Source organism: Podarcis gaigeae, assembly GCF_964106915.1.
Source record: "Podarcis gaigeae genome assembly, chromosome: 8".
In the NCBI taxonomy this organism is placed as follows: Eukaryota; Metazoa; Chordata; class Lepidosauria; order Squamata; family Lacertidae; genus Podarcis; species Podarcis gaigeae.
The window spans coordinates 86,286,445-86,305,022 of NC_139684.1; the positions used below are offsets into that span (position 1 = coordinate 86,286,445).

Consider the following 18,578-nt stretch of genomic DNA (forward strand, 5'->3'; position numbering starts at 1 on the left):
GCCTCCCGCAGTTTGGTCAAACTCATGCTGGTAGCTTTGAGAACACTGTCCAACCATCTCGTCATCTGTAGTCCCCTTCTCCTTGCACCCTCCATCTTTCCCAACATCAGGGTCTTTTCCAGGGAGTCTTCTCTTCTCATGAGGTGGCCATAGTATTGGAGCCTCAGCTTCAGGATCTGTCCTTCCAGGGAGCACTCAGGGCTGATTTCCTTCAGAATGGAGAGGTTTGATCTTCTTGCAGTCCATGGGACTCTCAAGAGTCTCCTCCAGCACCAGAATTCAAAAGCATCCATTCTTTGGCGATCAGCCTGCTTTATGGTCCAGCTCTCACTTCCATACATCACTACTGGGAAAACCAGAGCTTTAACTATACGGACCTTTGTTGGCAAGGTGATGTCTCTACTTTTTAAGATACTGTCTAGGTTTGTGCCCATAACCTCGGTTTAAGGTGCCATTTGAGCAAGTTGCATTTTGGCTTGGCGTCTGGGAAAACCTGCTCCCTGCTTCCCGGCCTTTCCCCACCTGGCCTCTGAAGGCCCTGACTGACTCCAGTTGCAAAAGCTGAGTTTGCTGAACAGACTATTGAGCTGGGCTTTTGATTAGGGAGTTTGAGTGAAGGGGACAGGGTATTGCCACTGCTGTTATTGATTTCCATGTTTGGTCTCTTTATTTTAATCTTCTCAGGATTTATCTGGATTTCCCCCCAATTGGGTTGTGTACTTTTTGGATGTTCATATTGTTTCCAACTGCTTTTGTCATGTTTGTGACGATGTCTCCTAGAATCCTAGAGTTGGAAGGGACTCCTAGAATCCTAGGGATGCGGGTGGCGCTGTGGGTTAAACCACAGAGCCTAGGACTTGCCAATCAGAAGGTCAGCGGTTCGAATCCCCGCGACGGGGTGAGCTCCCGTTGCTCGGTCCCTGCTCCTGCCAACCTAGCAGTTCGAAAGCATGTCAAAGTGCAAGTAGATAATTAGGTACTGCTCCAGCGGGAAGGTAAACGGCGTTTCCGTGCGCTGCTCTGGTTCGCCAGAAGCGGCTTAGTCATGCTGGCCACATGAACCGGAAGCTGTACACCGGCTCCCTCGGCCAATAAAGGGAGATGAGCGCCACAACCCCATAGTCATCTGCAACTGGACCTAATGGACAGGGGTCCCTTTGCATTTACCTAGAATCTTAGAATTAATGTAGAGTTGGAAGGGACCCCGGGCTGAGAGTCATCTAGTCCAACCTGCACGATGCAGGGATCTCAACCTGGCCATCCCAAAATTGTCAATTTTTTCTATGTTGCAAGTTGCCCTTGAGCATGGCTTTAGCTCTGGAAAGGCAGCACACAAAGGATTGCAAGCTAAGTGGAGTGTGTGCATAGCTGTCAACGTTTCCCGTTTTTAAAGGGAAATTCCCTTATTCCGAATAGGATTCCTCACAAGAAAAGGGAAAAGTTGACAGCTATGATGTGTGTGTTTGGGTGCAGCTCTGCCCCAGCTTCTCCTTCGCTCCCACCCTGGGCAGCTTCCTTTGCGCAGCCGCTGCATCCTTGCGTACCGGACGCGCGCGCAACGTCTCTCGCGCGCTCTCTCTCTCTCTGCTTTTGCTGTCATGGAAAAATCGTCCGCAAGATTCCCCCGTTGCCAGGCAACGGGATGGGATCAGCATCATCAGCACCAAATGCCCCGCCCTGCGCGGGAGGGGGCGGGGGCGGGGCTGAGCAGGAGCGGAGAGCATAAAAGGGCCTCGCGCGCAGCCCGGCCGCAGAGTACTATGCGGACGCTCCCTCTGGCGCAAGAGCTGCGCGCACGTCTGGATGCGTCTGCGGGCCTCGCGGGGGCTATGAGAAAGCTGGACCGGAGCGCCTGCAGGGTGAGGCTTTTGCTCTGCAATTTTGGGGTTCAGGGAGGGTGGGGGTTGGAAAGCAAGGAGCTGCGTGCGGTGGAGCGCGCTCTGCACGTGCCCAGGGGGTAGCCTTTTAAATGCGCGTGGGTTTTTGTGTTGGAAAGCGCCTTGGGGGTCTTCGGAGGGAGGCGGAATATCGTGTTTGCAAGCGGTTTTAACCACGTTGCAGCCGCGCTTAGAGGCTCAGCTGTGCTGCTGGCGGGGTCCCTCGGTTCCAGCGAAGTCTTAGCTCAGAGCAACGCGCAGGATTTTACCGGGGCTCCTTTAAGTGCCAGGGATCTGGTTGGAGTCCGTCGTGCCGGTGCAGTTGGAGGAGTCTACTCGGAGTAGAAAGGCTCAGCGCCGTGGCTCCGGCCAGGCAGGATCCTGGATGCAAGTCTTCAGGGGGGGGTGGAGCATCCAAGCCCCCCCACCTGCCCCAATGTGAAGTGCAAGCGAAGAGTTTTGCCGGGGAGGGCGTAAAAAAAGTGTTCTGTGTGTCCCCACCCCCTCGACTCTCAGTGGTTCTCATTTGGGTCAGTCTCTCTAACCTACCTGATGGGGTTGTTGCGAGGATAAAGTTGTTGTTGTTGTTAGTTAGATTTATATACATCGTAAGATCTCCGGGCGGCTCACGGAATAAAACTGGAGAGGGTGGGATGGCTTGTGTGCCACAAGCTTGGAGAAAAGTTGGAATAAAAATGTAAGGAGATTTCAGCGCTGTGAATCTGTCTGCAGAACCTCTGCTGCCTCTGTTCTCCATCCTTCAATAGTCGTGGATGTTTTGGGGTGAGCCAAAATGTTGGCTTGGGGGTGGTGGTGACTGGTCTTCCTACTGGAGCACGAACCTAGCAGGCCTCTGAACCTGAGCAGCACTACTTACTAACCTCCTGGCATGCCTCGGTTTCCCCTGTGAGAAATGCATTACTGACGTTTCCTCCACTGTAGGGGGCTGGACTGGATGTCCCTTGAGGTCCCTTCCCACTCTGCAGTTGTGGGATTCTGTGGGGAGGGAGGGAGAGAACAGGCTCTACTCTCATCACTTACTGTTTACAAAAGGCAGGTGGAAAACTTGGCATCAGCCGCTCAGGGCGCTGCGCCCGCAGGCCCGTGCCAACCAACCCAACCTGTCAGGGCAGGTGGAATGGCTGAGGTTTCTGCTGTTGCCATTTCCCATGAAGATCTCTCCCGTGCTTTTCCCCCCATCCTGCCTGGGGGGCAGTTGGAAGCAGATCTTGGAAAGACAGAGAAAGAGGACAAAAGGGCAGCCTGGGCGTGGAACAGGTTTGGGGGGGAGTGGCAAGGGTGGCAGGCTGCGTCGCTCGCCTACCAAAGCTCACTTTGCAAGAAGGCACAAAGGCTTTGAACCCTAGCCAGATGGGCTTGGTATAAATAAAAAAAAATACTATCCTCATCATCATATTAACCTGGAAGCTGGAAACTTTTCACGAAGTCCCAGTTGCGTGGGTTCCAACTAGATCCCTGGTGACAGAAGAGAAAGCACTCTGTATGCGCTCAGAGGCACCTTGTCTGTACACGTCGGAATTTGAGCCTGGCACCACCTGAAAAAGGAAGCTACGGAGCTGGAAGAGGGTCAGCTCAAGTAGAGAGGGTGCAGCAACATTTGGGGCTGTTTAGCTGAGAGAAAGAGCAAGTCAGAGGAAGAAAGAGAAGTGGAAAAATTATTCATGGCCCAGAGAAAGTGGACCGAAAGGAGTGTTTTGTAACAAGGGGACTTGTAGGCACCCAGTGAATGCTGGAAGATTCAGGACAGCTCAAAGGAAGGCGTTCCTTTGTTGTTGGTTGTTTAGTCGTTTAGTGGTGTCTGACTCTTTGTGACCCCCTGGACACACCAGGCACTCCTGTCTTCCACTGCCTCCCGCAGTTGGGTCAAACTCATGCTGGTAGCTTCAAGAACACCGTCCAACCATCTCGTCCTCTGTCATCCCCTTCTCCTTGCGCCTTCCATCTTTCCCAACATCAGGGTCTTTTCCAGGGAGTCTTCTCTTCTCATGAGGTGCCCAAAGTATTGGAGCCTCAGCTTCAGGATCTGTCCTTCCAGTGAGCACTCAGGGCTGATTTCCTTCCGAATGGAGAGGTTTGATCTTCTGGCAGTCCATGGGACTCTCCAGAGTCTCCTCCAGCACCAGAATTCAAAAGCATCCATTTTTTGGCGATCAGCCTTCTTCATGGTCCAGCTCTCACTTCCATACATCACACTGGGAAAACCATAGCTTGAACTAGACGGACCTTAGGCAGCGCAAAGGTAAACTGTGGAACTCCCTCCCACAGGAGACAGGGGATTGGACAAATTCATGGATAATTATGGGACACAGCTCTCAGTTGCTGCCAGCCACAATGGCTGTGTGGGTCACCCACTGTCAGAGGCGGTAAATGATCACCAATTGCTGGACAGCAGAAATGTTTTGCTCAGGCCCTGCTTCTCACTGGGGCATCTGGGTGGCCACTGAGGCTGGACTGGATGAGACCTTGGCCTGATCCAGCAGCCAGGCTTCTCTTATGCTCCTGTGGAAACTCCAGGTCCAGAGGCAGTCTATCTAGATTCCTAGTTTATGTGGGGGTATTTGGCCCCTGTGGCAATAATAATAATAATAATAATAATAATAATAATAATATTTTATTTATACCCCGCCCTTCCCGGTTCAAAAACCGGACTCAGGGCGGCTAACAACAAATTGAAAACAATGATCAAAACAGCATAAAATACAGCATAAAAACAAGAATGATAATGAAATTCAAAAATCAATTAGATAATCCCCAGGGCTAGCTGGCTGAATTAGTCCTACTTGGGCCAGCGAGGAGGCCAGGGGAGAATTAGCTGTGGGGTCTCAGAGCGGGTGATCTTCATAAGAAGGGGAGGGAAGAGAAGGGGAATAAAAGATCAGGCTGAATTCAAATTAAAGGCCAGGAGGAATAGCTCTGTCTTACAGGCCTGACGGAAGGAGGTTCAATCCTGCAGGGCTCTGGTCTCCTGGGACAGAGCATTCCACCAGGTCGGAGCCATCACTGAGAAGGCCCTGGCCCTGGTGGAGGATAGTCTGACTTCCTTAGGGCCCGGGACCTCTAACCTATGGTTATTCATAGACCTTAAGGTCCTCTGTGGGGCAGACCAGGAGAGGAGGTCCTGTAAATATGAGGGCCCTAAGCCACAAACTAGATGGGCCCCCATTTGCCTCATTCAGCAGCCGAGCTCTTCTAATATTCTTGCTTTTCCCTCTTTCTCTCTTTTGGGATATGGGATCCCAGAGGAAAACCAGCTACAGAGCAGAGCCAATCCTGACTTAGGAGCTGTCTCCAGCCACCTTGTCCTCCATGAATTTGCCCAGTCCTAGTTCACACAGGGTGGTAGAGCTGGAAGGGACCCTTAGGGGTCATCTAGTCCAACCCCCTGCTTCAATACTTCTGGAGGTTTGACGCCATCCAGGTTGTTAGCCGTCACTGCCCTCCTGAAGGAGCGAGTTCCATAGCTGAACTGTACGCTCTCGGCGACTTGAACTATGGTTCCCATGGATGGGAGTTGTAGTTTAAAGCGTCTGGCGGGTGCCGGATTGGAGAAATGGCCGAAGGGCATGGCAGAGAGGAGGGATTGTGGCTGAGCGTGTGAGTTATTGGCTTGGTTTTGTATTTTCATTTTTTATTTTTCTGTTGCGAAACTACCCTGGTATCTTCGGAAGAAGGGAAGTAAACAGATTTTAGTAATAATAATAATAAGTCAGTGGTGGTGGGGACTAGCTCAGGAGTTGGAGCCAAGACCTCTGGCCCCCTCTCCCTTGGCCCCTTCTTATAAACCTGGCAGTGGCTCAGCCCTGCCAATTTCAAAGTGAGGAAAAACCAAGGGTGCTTCTGAGCATATGCAGAGTGCCACTCACTACCATCCCGAGCAAGTCTTCCTTGTCTCACCTGGGCAATAAATAAGGCTTGGCCCTTTGGCAGGTGTCAACTCCCCGCCCCCCCCAGGCAGTTGTTTGCTTTTCAGCTGTGGCACATTGAGCAACCCCCCCCCCCCTTGCTGCCTCCTGCTCACAGTGGAAACTCAGTCATGCTGTGGTTAGCGATGTGGGAGGAAGAGGGAGGTTTTTCCGCTGAGCTGAGGTGCAACTGGATGGACCCAGATCACAGCAGATCTCTGCTTGTGAGCTTTGAAAGTAGGAGCGCCGTGGCCTGCCTGGGGTGGGGGCTGGAAGTGAAATAGGGTCCCCTAGAGTCATCTAGTCCACCCCCTGCAAAAGAAGCAGGGCCCCTTCAGTGGTGGCCTCCAGGCTTTGTGCAGGATGCCTATACCAGCCCCTTTCGGCTTTTTGCAGCTTCAATCAGGCCAGTGGTTCCCAGACTTTTTTGGGGGGGGGCCCACCTCCCCTTGGTTCCATAAACTCACCCATTGTGAGCCCTTCCTGACCCTATGGAAAACATTGTTCAGAACAGCGATTTGCATGGGCTTCTTAGGAAGATAAGAACGCCATAAAATCCAAAACAAAACGGTGACGATTCATTGCGCATGTATTCAAAATCCAGTTAAAACTATTTGGCTCAATTACTTGGGTTGTTACGTATTTTGTGTTCTCGTTTTGTTCTTTATGACGTGAACCGCCCTGTGATATTCGGGTGTATGCAAATTTAATTTTTTAAAAAACTGAGAACCCCCAGGGAATCTCATTCCACCCCGGGGTGGGTGGGGTTTGCCACTGCCCACTTTGAGATCCACTGAAGGTCGGGGGTTCAATCTCTGCTGGCGTCTCTTAGCCAGGCTGGGGAAGAAGACCAGCCGAGATTCCTGCACTGCAAGGGGGTGGGCTAGATGATCCTTGGGATCCCTTCCAGCTCGACATTCCTGTGATTTTATGACCGCTGGAGAGCCACAGCCTGGCTGCATGGACAATACTGTAGTCGTTTAGTCGTTTAGTCGTGTCCGACTCTTCGTGACCCCCCTGGACCAGAGCACGCCAGGCCCTCCTGTCTTCCACTGCCTCCCACAGTTTGGTCAAACTCATGCTGGTAGCTTCGAGAACACTGTTCTGCCATCTCGTCCTCTGCCGTTGCCTTCTCCTTGTGCCCTCCATCTTTCCCAACATCAGGGTCTTTTCCAGGGAGTCTTCTCTTCTCATGAGGTGCCCAAAGTCTTGGAGCCTCAGCTTCAGGATCTGTCCTTCCAGGGAGCACTCAGGGCTGATTTCCTTCAGAATGGAGAGGTTTGATCTTCTTGCAGTCCATGGGACTCTCAAGAGTCTCCTCCAGCACCAGAATTCAAAAGCATCCATTCTTCGGTGCTCAGCCTTCTTAATGGTCCAGCTCTCACTTCCATACATCAATACTGAGCTGGGGACAATTTCCCCAACTAATTTAGCAATGACTCCTCTGCAGGCTTTGTGTGTGTGTGTGTGTGTGTGTGTGTGTCCCCACCAGTGAATTCCAGTTCTGCTTTTGGAAATATGGGGTCTAATTGGGTTTCAAAAGTAAACGGAGAACGCAGGCAGGGTAGGCCGGCTGTGGGCTGGATCCAGCCCCTGAAGCAGTCTGATCTGGCCTTTCTTCCAAATTTTTAAATTAATTTTCCACATTTATAACAAACATAACATATAAAACACACAAAACAAAACACATCACAATACTAAAAAATAAAAACACACATTCCTTCTTATATTCCTTTTCAATTCCATTGTTAAGTGACTTCCTCAAATCCCCCCTAACTGAATTTCATTATATTACCTTGTGACAGTTCTTTCAAACATCTTTCTAAATAATTAGTTCCTTCAATTAACTATATTCAACTCTTTTCTTATTGTCTTAAATCCATACTACTATACCACATTCATATTGTTATCTTAGGCCTGTTTAGTACTTTCAAGAACCTTCTCAATTATCTTATATTACAATATTTAGCTAAATAGTCTTTAAATTTCATCCAGTCTTCTTGGTATTCCTCCTCTTTCTGCTCGTGGATTCTTCCAGTAAGGTCAGCCAGCTCCAGAAACTCCAACATCTTCACCTGCCGTTCTTCTACTGTTGGTATTTCTTGAGATTTCCAATTTTTTGCGGTCTGATCTAGCCATTTTTCAGACAGCTTCCGCCGTGGCCACCACTGTCTTAGTTCTGATGATTGTAGGCCCCTCAGGGCAGAGACCTCCATCTCAACTTGCACACAGACGGCGCTGGAGAAATAAATGCCGGTTGATTTAGTGGAGGTGTGGCCGCATTCTGCTTGCGGCTCTGCTTATCTGGCTGCCCCAGCTGCGTCCATCTCAACCTGTCAGACCCACTGCCTTCCCTCAAAGCGGGGTGGGCTGGATTTGGGGAAGAGGAGATGGAACCCAAAACGCAAAGTTCCCCGTCTTTCTCTTTTCGCTTCTTATTATATATGTATTTTTAAAATATTAGCTCTTTTGGGAGCTTGTGGACTCCCTTGGAAGTTTTTAAGCAGAGGTTGGGTCCCTCTGTCCTGGATGCTTTAGTGGAGATCCCTAGATTGCGGGGGGTTGGACTAGAGCACCTTTGGGGGTCCCTTCCAGGTCTTTGATTCTATGAAAAACTACTCTCCTCCCGGGGGCTTCTAAAGACCTGTACAGTGGGGCCTCGCAAGACGAAATTAATTCGTTCCGCAAGTTTTTTCGTCTTGCGAGTTTTTCGTCTTGCGAAGCACGGTTTCCCATAGGAATGCATTGAAAATCAATTAATGCGTTCCTAGGGAGACCGCCTTCAGACCAGGTCCGGGGACAATCTTTCCCCGGACCTCTTCTGAAGGCTGGCGGGGGGAGAAGGACTTTTTTCCCCACCGCCAGCCTTCAGAACAGCCTTCTGAAGGCTGGCGGTGGGAAGAAAAGCCCTTCTCCCGCCGCCAGCCTTCAGAAGAGTTCCTGCAGGGCTGCCTAGGCTGCGGATAGCAGCCTGCTGCCCGGTGCGAGGGACGCTCTGAAGCAGAGCACCCCTCACGCGGGGCAGACACTCGCAGCTTGGGGAGCCCTGCAGGACTTCCCCGCAGGGCTCTCCAAGCTGCGGATAGCAACCTGCTGCCCCGCACGAGGGGCGCTCTTAAGCAGAGCACCCCTCGCGCGGGGCAGACATTCGCAGCTTGGGGAGCCCTGCAGGACTTCCCCGCAGGGCTCTCCAAGCTGCGGATAGCAGCCTGCTGCCCCGCACGAGGGGCGCTCTAAAGCAGAGCATCCCTCGTGCGGGGCAGACATTCGCAGCTTGGGGAGCCCTGCAGGACTTCCCCGCAGGGCTCTCCAAGCTGCGGATAGCAGCCTGCTGCCCCGCACGAGGGGCGCTCTAAAGCAGAGCACCCCTCGGGCGGGGCAGATATTCGCAGCTTGGGGAGCCCTGCAGGACTTCCCCGCAGGGCTCTCCAAGCTGCGGATAGGGGCAGCAGGCTGCTATCCGCAATTTGGAGAGCCCTGCGGGGAACTCTTCTGAAGGCTGGCGGGGGAGAAGGGCTTTTCTTTTCACCGCCAGCCTTCAGAACAGCCTTCTGAATGTTGGCGGTGGGGAGGAAAACCTTCCTCCCACCGCAAGCCTTCAGGACAGGTCCGGGAACAGAGGAGAAGGCGGCTTCCCCGCTGTCCCCGGAGATTTCCCTATGGGCTTTCGTCTTGCGAAGCAAGCCCATAGGGAAATTCGTCTTGCGAAGCCGCTAAAAAATCGGAAAACCCTTTCGTCTTGCGGGTTTTTCGTTTAGCGAGGCATTCGTCTTGCGGGGCACCACTGTAATATGGATGCCTGTTTGACTGTTTGGAGAAGAGTGTAATGGGTGAAATTCCTCCTTTCCTGTAAGATCAAGGTGGATTTGACAGAATTTGTTTCCTGCCTCTAAACTAAGGCATCATACAGAAACTCTGGGGGCAGAGGTAATAATAATAATAATAATAATAATAATAATAATAATAATAATAATCTGCCTTCAGATGTCTTCTAAAAGTCTGGTAGTTGTTTTTCTCTTTGACATCTGGTGGGAGGGCGTTCCACAGGGCGGGTGCCACCACCGAGAAGGCCCTCTGCCTGGTTCCCTGTAGCTTGGCTTCTCGCAGGGAGGGAACCGCCAGAAGGCCCTCAGCACTGGACCTCAGCGTCCGGGCAGAACAATGGGGGTGGAGATGCTCCTTCAGGAATAAATAAATAAATAAATAAATAATAAAAGGCAGACCCCCAGGTCCAAAATGAGCCGGACATCTGCACTGTCCAGCAGATTTTTCTCCTCTTTGTGTAGAAGTATAGAATTGTAGTGTTAGAAGGGAACCCCAGGGGTCATCTAGTCCAACCCGCCGCAATGCATGTATTGCAGCTAAAGAATCCCGGGCGAATGGCCAGCCAACCTCTGCTTAAACACCTCCAGTGGAGGAGAGACCACCCTGGGGACTCGGAGCAGCTTTTTCTGTAGTGGGTGAGAGCCTGCCTGAGTTTTGCACACTCCACTATGCCGTGGCACCTGCTTAATCAGCACAGGGCGCGATGGAGCAGAGCGTTTTGCCTGACGTTTCAGATACAAAATTCTTGCTCTTGACCAAGTGGAAAGGGTCACAGTTCTTCCCCCCCCCCTTGATTGCCCCAAAAGGGCCCCAATTCTCCTAAGGCTCATGGTGTGTTTCCTTTCCTCTGCAGAACAAGCCCTGGAAGAAGCTGAGGAACATGGTGCAATGGTCGCCCTGTGTGGTTTCTTTCCGCAAGCGCTACCCCTGGGTCCAGCTGGCTGGCCATGCAGGTAACTCTGCGGTTGGAGGGGAGGAGGCTCGTTGGGGTGGGGGTGGGGTCCTGTGGGGGGAGCATGTGTGCAATTGTGGCCAGGTCTCCAGGCAGACCTTGGAATCTGGGGGGGGGGGGCGCGGGGAAGAAGAGAGGTAGGGTATCCCCTCTGGAGATGCCCCCCCCCCGACAAGTTAAAGGTAAAGGGACCCCAGACCATTAGGTCCAGTCGTGGCCAACTCTGGGGTTGCGGCGCTCATCTCACTTTATTGGCCAAGGGGGCCGACGTACAGTTTCTGGGTCACGTGGCCAGCATGACTAAGCCGCTTCTAGCGAACCAGAGCAGCGCACAGAAACGCCGTTTACCTTCCTGCCGGAGCGGTACCTATTTATCTACTTGCACTTTGACGTGCTTTTGAACTGCTAGGTTGGCAGGAGCAGGGACCGAGCAACGGGAGCTCACCCCGTCGCGGAGATTCGGACCGCCGACCTTTTGATCAGCAAGTCCTAGGCTCTGTGGTTTAACCCACAGCGCCACCCGCGTCCCAAATCATTACATACATATACACATATTACGTACATATACACATATTCAGAACAATGTTTTTCCCTCAACTCTTCTTGATAGCTTGTGTCTTTTCCCTCGCAGGCAACTTCAGGGCCGGCGATTTTGGCCGCATCCTGAAGAAGTATTGTCCCAGCGAGCAGCAATGCCTGGAGCGCCTGGTGTGCGACGCGCTGCAGCCCTACGTCCCGGCCTATTATGGGGTGGTGGAGTGCGATGGGGAGACCTACATCCAGATGGAGGACCTGCTGTCCGGCTTTGATGCGCCCTCCATCATGGACTGCAAGATGGGAGTCAGGTGAGCCCTTCAAGCCACCTGGGGGAGGGGATACCAGAGGTCATCCAGCCTGACCCCGAGGCGCAGTGTCAAGATGGGCACCTCATCTTGTGCTTCTCTTCTCTTCCCCTGGCGCAGGACGTACCTCGAGGAGGAGCTGGAGAAGGCGAGGCAGCAGCCCTGTCCACGCAGAGACATGTACGACAAGATGGTGGCTGTGGACCCAGCAGCTCCCACGGCGGAAGAGCATGCGCAGAGTGCCGTCCTGAAGCCCCGCTACATGCAGTGGAGGGAGACCCTCAGTTCCACCACCACGCTCGGCTTTCGCATCGAAGGCATCAAGGTGAGCTGCCGCAGGGAGGGGCACTCATATATATGTATATATATATGTATATATATATACACACACACACACACACACACACACACACATATATATATATATATGTATATATATTTATATAGACACACACAGAGAGACTGGTGCCTCGCAAGACGAAAAGAATCCGTTCCGCGAGTCTCTAGCAGTTTTTTCGTCTTGCGAAGCAAGCCCATTGACGGCTTAGCGGATTAGCGCTATTAGCGGCTTTTAGCGGCTTATCGGCTTAGCAGATAAGCGGCTTAGCGGCTTAGCAAAACGGGGGGAAAGGGAAAAAAACCTGCAGGAACTCGCAAGACATTTTCGTCTTGCGAAGCAAGCCCCTAGGAAATTCGTTTTGCGAAGCGCCTCCAAAACGGAAAACCCTTTCGTCTAGCGTGTTTTCCATCTTGCGAGGCGTTTGTCTTGCGGGGCACCACTGTGTGTGTGTGTGTGTGTGTGTGTGTGTGTACACACACACACACAAACAAAATATATACATATACAAAACGAATTTCCCTATGGGCTTGCTTCGCAAGACGAAATGTCTTGCGAGTTCCTGCGGGTTTTTCCCCCTTTTCTCCCCTTTTCCTAAGCCGCTAAGCCGCTTATCAGCTGATCCGCTAAAAGCCGCTAAACCGCTAATCCGGTAAGCTGTCAATGGGCTTGCTTCGCAAGACGAGAAAACCGCTATACGAAGAGCCTCACGGAACGGATTAATTTCGTCTTGCGAGGCACCACTGTATATAGTCTTTATTGATTTAAAAAACAATCATACATTACAATGGAAGTAAACATGAGAATGAAAAAGAAAAGAGATAAAAAAAGAAAAGAAAAAAGGAAGAAAAACAAACAAAGAATTATCATTAACGGGGAAAAATCAGTTAAAAAGCCAATCATTTACACAGCATCATAAACTCTTCTGAGAAAAACTTCCAGTCGTTTTCATTGTACTTTTTATATTGTCCTGGTTTTATCGCACAGTTTATTTTATGCCTTTTTCTATATATTCCTCTAAGATGTTTATTATACACAAGTATCATTCAATTATGGGATGCGGGTGGCTGATCAAAAGGTCAGCGGTCCGAATCCCCGCGACGGGGTGAGCTCCCGTTGCTCGGTCCCTGCTCCTGCCAACCTAGCAGTTCGAAAGCACATCAAAGTGCAAGTAGATAAATAGGTACCGCTCCGGCGGGAAGGTAAATGGAGTTTCCGTGCACTGCTCTGGTTCTCCAGAAGCGGCTTAGTCATGCTGGCCACATGACCCGGAAGCTGTATGCCAGCTCCCTCGGCCAATAAAGCGAGAGGAGCGTCGCAACCTCAGAGTCGGTCAAGACTGGACCTAATGGTCAGGGGTCCCTTTACCTTTACCTTTAATCATTCAATTCTGCTAGGATAATATCATTTTTACAATATAATCTTGTATACTCCTTGAATAATTTCCATTTTCTGTATGTTTTTTGATTTGGGGCTCCCGTGACTTTTCCAGTCAGCTTTGCCAATTGAAAATACTTGATCATGAGTGTTTGCCAATCTATTATTATTGTTGTTGTTTGTGTTGTTTCACTTCTGGCTACGAGTATTCTTGAGTTAGGGAGAGCTGCTCTGGTGCTGGGGGCCTTCCTGGGGCATCTAGTTGGCCCCTGTGAGAAGAATGGCCAGACTAGATGGGCCACCTTTGGCCTAGTCCAGCAGCCAGGCTCTTCTTATGGTCTTACAGAGCTTCCAGCTCCAGGAGCAGTCTATCACGATTCATAGGTTCTTATGGGGATCTGTCCACTGTGAGGACAGGATCCAGCAGCCTCTTCTTACGCTCTTATGACTGTGATGGGGGGGAAAGTCCAGTTTCTGAAGCTTCCAGGGCTATTTGTAGTAATGCACCAACCTTTGCATTTGAATAAATTCAGCCCCAAAAACAAACCAGGCACAGCTTTGTCCTCACAGCCTCTAAAAAATTATTTCTCCATGGCCACCGGGAAAGCACAGAGGTGGAGCCTCTAAGTTAATGTTGTATTTTAATCTTGTTTTTAAGTTGTATTTCAATCAATTTGTTTTTATATCTGGTGTTAGCTGCCCTGAGCCCGGTCTAGGCTGGGGAGGGCCGGGTATAAATAAAATTTATTATTATTATTAGTCCCTTTGGCTCTGCTCATTGTTGGTTCCTGGAGACACAGCGCTGGCTTTTAAGGCTGCCTTGTTTCCTGATAGTCTGACATTGTGTCTCTCTTTCTCTTTCCAAGAAAGCGGACGGCACCTGCAACACCAGCTTCAAGAAGACTCGCCAACCGGAGCAGGTGACGCAGGCCTTCTGGGACTTTGTGGACGGAGACAGGAGAGTCCTGGTGAGGGTCCGGATTCTGCCCCTGGGCACTAAGCCCTTTGCAGGGAGGGAGGGCCCATTTGACACTTCCCACGCTTTTCCTTGACATGCCGCTTTTGAGATTTCCGCAGCCCCCTGCCCACTTTTGGTTTAGGTTTTTGAAACCTTTTTGTAAAAGCAGCACCAGAATTTTCACAGTTGAGTCTTCAGCCCCTTATTATTGTGCTTTGCCTCCTTCACGTTTGGCTTTCTTTAAAACTTTCTATTTAGGTTTGTAAATTCAGTATTAGAAACCGAACTTTTGAGTCTTCAATCCTTTATTACTGTGCTTTGCTTTACCTAGGCCGAGCTAGGATTACAATACGTCAGAATTTTGGGGGTTCTACCCTTGTTTCAATTTTGGTCCTTTAAAGTTAAGGATTTTAATATTTCCTTCTGAGGAAACTGAATAGTTCAGTGAAACGAGGTTTGCAGCCGGCATCCCATTAAGGCTTTGTTTTATTTTAGGTTTTTCTAATTTTTTCCCCTCAAGCTTTTTGATTTTTTATTATTTAGTTGATTTCCACGAGGTAATATTTCTAGTCGATTACTTCTCGTTTCAGGGATTTTCGCGGTATTTATTTTGTGTAAATGGTGCCTTGCAAGACGAAATTAATTCATTCTGCAAGTTTTTTCGTCTTGCGAATTTTTCGTCTTGCGATGCACGGATTCCCTGGGTATTAAAGGTTTTAAGAAAAAGGAAACAAACTTGCAAGACGTTTTCGTCTTGCGAAGCAAGCCCACAGGGAAATTCGTCTTGCGAAGCAACTCAAAAAAACGAAAAACTCTTTCGTCTTGCGAGTTTTTTTGTCTTACGAGGCATTCGTCTTGCGAGGTACCACTGTACTTTTGGGAAAAGGCAGCCCATCTCCTCCGGGGTATTCCTGGCACCTGCCCCAGTCGTGGCTGTGGGAAGGCCGTAGAATTTGGGAAGGGAGCATCGTATATCCTCTCAGGTCTCTCCTTCTTTCCCCAGACCAGCTACCTGGAGCGGCTGCAGGAAGTTAGGCTAGCGCTCGAACAGTCGGAGTTCTTCAAGACGCACGAGGTGGGTCTCTTTCCGTGGAACGAGGGGGGACTTCTGAGGGCATCTGGTGGGTTGCTGCAGGGTCTTGGGCACTTGACTTTGGGGGCCCTGCCTCTCATTCTCCCGCCATTCAGGAGCCAGGGGTGGTTTTTCATCTCTCTTTCTGTTTGCATGCTGCCTTTCTAAGGTAAAGGCGGTAAAAGCTCAAGAAACGTCAGGATGTGCAAGGAAGACGGCACATCAATCTGATCCAGTGCCAACAAGCCTTAATCTAAAAACAAAGACTTAAATGGACCCCAATCCATTAGGACAGTACGCAATAAAATTAACTTTCAGCATCTGGATAGTTAGCCTTGGTGAAGACCTGACGTTTTCATCCCCAAAAAAGTTTTTGAGCTTCTGCTGAAATGAGGCTGCATTTTAATGTTGTATTTTAATCTTGTTTTTTAAGTTGTATTTCAATCAATTGTTTTATATCTGGTGTTAGCCGCCCTGAGCCCCGTTTTGGGGAGGGCAGGGTATTTTCCACACAACAACAAAAAAAGCAAAAATTAACAATACACAAAACACAAAAACAAGCATATATAAAAAACAAATCTAAATCTTACAAATTAATAATATAAACACTAAAAAGGAAAACAAACATTGACTTCCACCAATCCCACAGCACCTCATTTGCCTCTCATTGTATCTTTAAAGGTCAACATATAGCTAACATCTAGCTATAAATCCCTTTTTCTTATTCTTTCACTTCACAAGGTTATTCCAGACTCAGCCAGATTTCTGTTCTTGAACCTTGGCTTTTTAGGCACTCCCATTCCCTTTTCACTTCACTTTTTGGTTTTGGTCTTATTGTATCTGTAAATTTGGCTAATTCTAAATATTCTGTAAGCTTACATAACCATTCTCCCCTAGTGGGAAACTGATTCCCTTATTTCATGAAATCTATTCACTGCTTGATTGTACCCCTCAAAGTGGTTTGCAAAAAACTAAAAGCAAGAAAAAATTGCAACTCTTTTTTTTAAAAAAAAACCCCAGAGTTACAAAAAAATAATAATTAAGACTCACACCAGCAATTTCTAAGCATCTGGGTAGAAGGGTTGGCCAATATCTGCTTTTCATCATCGCAGTATCTCGCCAGCGAAACATTGCAATATACCAGTATGTCACAATAATTATGGTAGGCATAGCTGTCAACCGTCCCTTATTTGGCGGGAAACTCCCTTATCCCAGCGCGTGTCCCGCTGCTGCCCCTTATTGATGATGTCCCTTAAATTCCCCGGGTTTCAAAGAAAGCAGCTCCTCTCCCTCCCTGCCGGCTCCAACTGTGTTGCTTAGGTGCGTTGCTCACCCAATAAGGAGTCTAAGAACGACTAGGGGGTGGAGCTTGCATGCCTTGTGCTGATCAAATCGGCTGCGTTTCCTGGGGACTAGCCTTTGCTCAGCGCTTCCCAGCGGAGAGGTGACGGTGGTTTTCCTTGAGGCTTCGTTTGGCTCCTGGCTTGGCTTTCTGCCTTTGGCTCGGAGGGGCTCAGAAGTTGAACATACCCTGTGCCCGGAAAATCCCTTATTTTGGCTGCTGGTCCCTTATTTTCAAATCTGTAAGTTTACAGCTATGATGTTAGGCTTGCCGAAGCAAGGGTGCTTTTAGCAGGCGCCGAAAGGCACAGTCATTAATGTTCTATTTTTCCTCTTCTTTCTCTCTCCCAGGTGGTGGGCAGCTCTCTTCTCTTCATCCACGACCAGACGGGTCTGGCGCGGGTGTGGATGATCGACTTTGGCAAGACGGTGCCGCTGCCCGAGAAGCAGACTCTGACTCACCGCCTGCCCTGGCAGGAAGGCAACCGCGAGGACGGATACCTCTGGGGCCTGGACAACCTCATTGCCATCTTGGAGAGGATGTTGGGGGAGTGAGCCAGGAAGATGCAGCCGACACGTCGAGACGGGGGCCGCCTTGGCTCCCCCGGGACTCTGCCATTTAATTTATTCAGCCAGATATGCTACTGGAACCAGGGGATACAGGGTCCGTGGAGGAACTGGAAGGGGCCAGCTGGTTTTTGCACCGCAAAGTTTATTTATTGGCGTCACGGATGTGGTGGAAACACCCCGACTGCTGTCCTGCACGTGGTGGACAGTAAAGACTTCCGTGGAGCTCATCAGGGGCGTTGAGACTGAGTTTGGGGACGTGGGATTATTGGGGTGCCCGGTTTAGGGTCACGACTTTGAACCACAGTGCTGGCCGTGCCCATTTCCCAAATGTCAGGAGAGACTGAAAAGCGAGGGGGGAGTTGGAGGCGGGGCTTGCCTCTGCCCCTCCCCCAAATAAGCCCCACCCACACCTGAGCCACAGCCTGCAGGCCTCGGTCAAGCAAAATACTTGCGTTTCTCTTCAGGGTTTGGGGAGTAAAGAGAAACTTGTGTCTTCCCTCTGCTTTGACAGTTAACTTTCCTGGCACCCAGATAACCTAACTGCCCAAGGCAAAACAGGAGCAGTTTGCTGCTCTTACAACCTGATGCACCAAAGGGCTTGGGGGAGAACATCTTCCCCAATCACTGCAGAAATAAATAGTGGAGTTCCACTGCCCTCCAAATTGCTTTGGCAGGGCCAGGCTGCCTATTTTTTGGGTGCTGAATTTGGGTTAGTATTAACAAGCAGAAACCAGCGGATAGGATCTCCCTGGGTGTGTTTGTGTGTGGGGTTTTTTTTGGGCGGGGGTATTGGGAGGGGATTGTGGCTGTCCTTCGAAAGGAGCCGCTCCTCTGTATTTGAATGTATGTGTTTCTGTAAATTTTTATATGTAAAAAAGTTTTTCTTTTTTTTAAGGGACATAAATAACTACAAGTGATGTGCTGTTGTGTCTTAGCTTTATTTCAAGGTTGCATGAGAGAGAATGAATGAATAAATCTTCAGAAGATTCTGGCTTAGCCTGAACCAAAGTATTGATTGTTTAGGGGTGTTAATGGAGAAATATGAGGGCTCCCTTGGACAAAAAACAAGGACACCAGCCAGGAATACCAGAGCAAAACAGCAGCCAGTAGGCTTGGTCTTTATTGAAGACGTGTCGCGACAGGACTGCCACCAGGTGGAACAAGATGGACGCCCTGAACTAAAGAAGGCAACTTTTATTAGCTGCTAACCCCCCCAAGCTACACCCCCAAGACTACATCATAACTACATCACAAAGAGGAGGGTTGAGGGAGGAGTTGTGGTGGTAACCTGAGTATCTTGTCACCTGGCCGGTTCCACCTTTCCCCCTCCCCATGAGTACTTTCCAGAGGCCAAAAGGGAGTTTGCAGTTTCCTGTCCCCAGAGGGAAGAGCTGATTATTGTCCTTTGTTCCAGTCCCAGCTGAATCCACTCCCATATGCAGGTCCTTTGTGAGTGTGATGGTCTTCTGTCTGGGACCATCAAGGTTGGCATGCCAACTGGGTT

At 49.9% G+C, this 18,578-nt stretch overlaps 1 protein-coding gene across 1 annotated transcript; it reads left to right on the plus strand.

Annotated features, from left to right (window-relative positions):
• Nucleotides 1-1,741: 1,741 nt before the first annotated feature.
• On the plus strand, nt 1,742-17,991 carry ITPKC (inositol-trisphosphate 3-kinase C). The gene is made up of 7 exons (XM_083754157.1): nt 1,742-1,859; nt 10,479-10,578; nt 11,209-11,422; nt 11,540-11,744; nt 14,000-14,101; nt 15,095-15,166; nt 16,856-17,991. The coding sequence occupies exons 1-7, from the start codon at nt 1,761-1,763 to the stop codon at nt 17,057-17,059; spliced, it is 996 nt and encodes a 331-aa protein (XP_083610283.1). The 5' UTR covers nt 1,742-1,760; the 3' UTR covers nt 17,060-17,991.
• The last annotated feature ends 587 nt before the right edge of the window (nt 17,992-18,578 follow it).

Coding starts and splice junctions, on each gene's coding strand:
- ITPKC (XM_083754157.1), top strand. CDS start 1,761: ATGCGGACGCTCCCTCTGGCGCAAGAGCTGCGCGCACGTCTGGATGCG. Junction 11,423..11,539: donor GACTGCAAGATGGGAGTCAG/GTGAGCCCTTCA, acceptor CCCCTGGCGCAG/GACGTACCTCGAGGAGGAGC. Junction 11,745..13,999: donor TTCGCATCGAAGGCATCAAG/GTGAGCTGCCGC, acceptor TCTCTTTCCAAG/AAAGCGGACGGCACCTGCAA.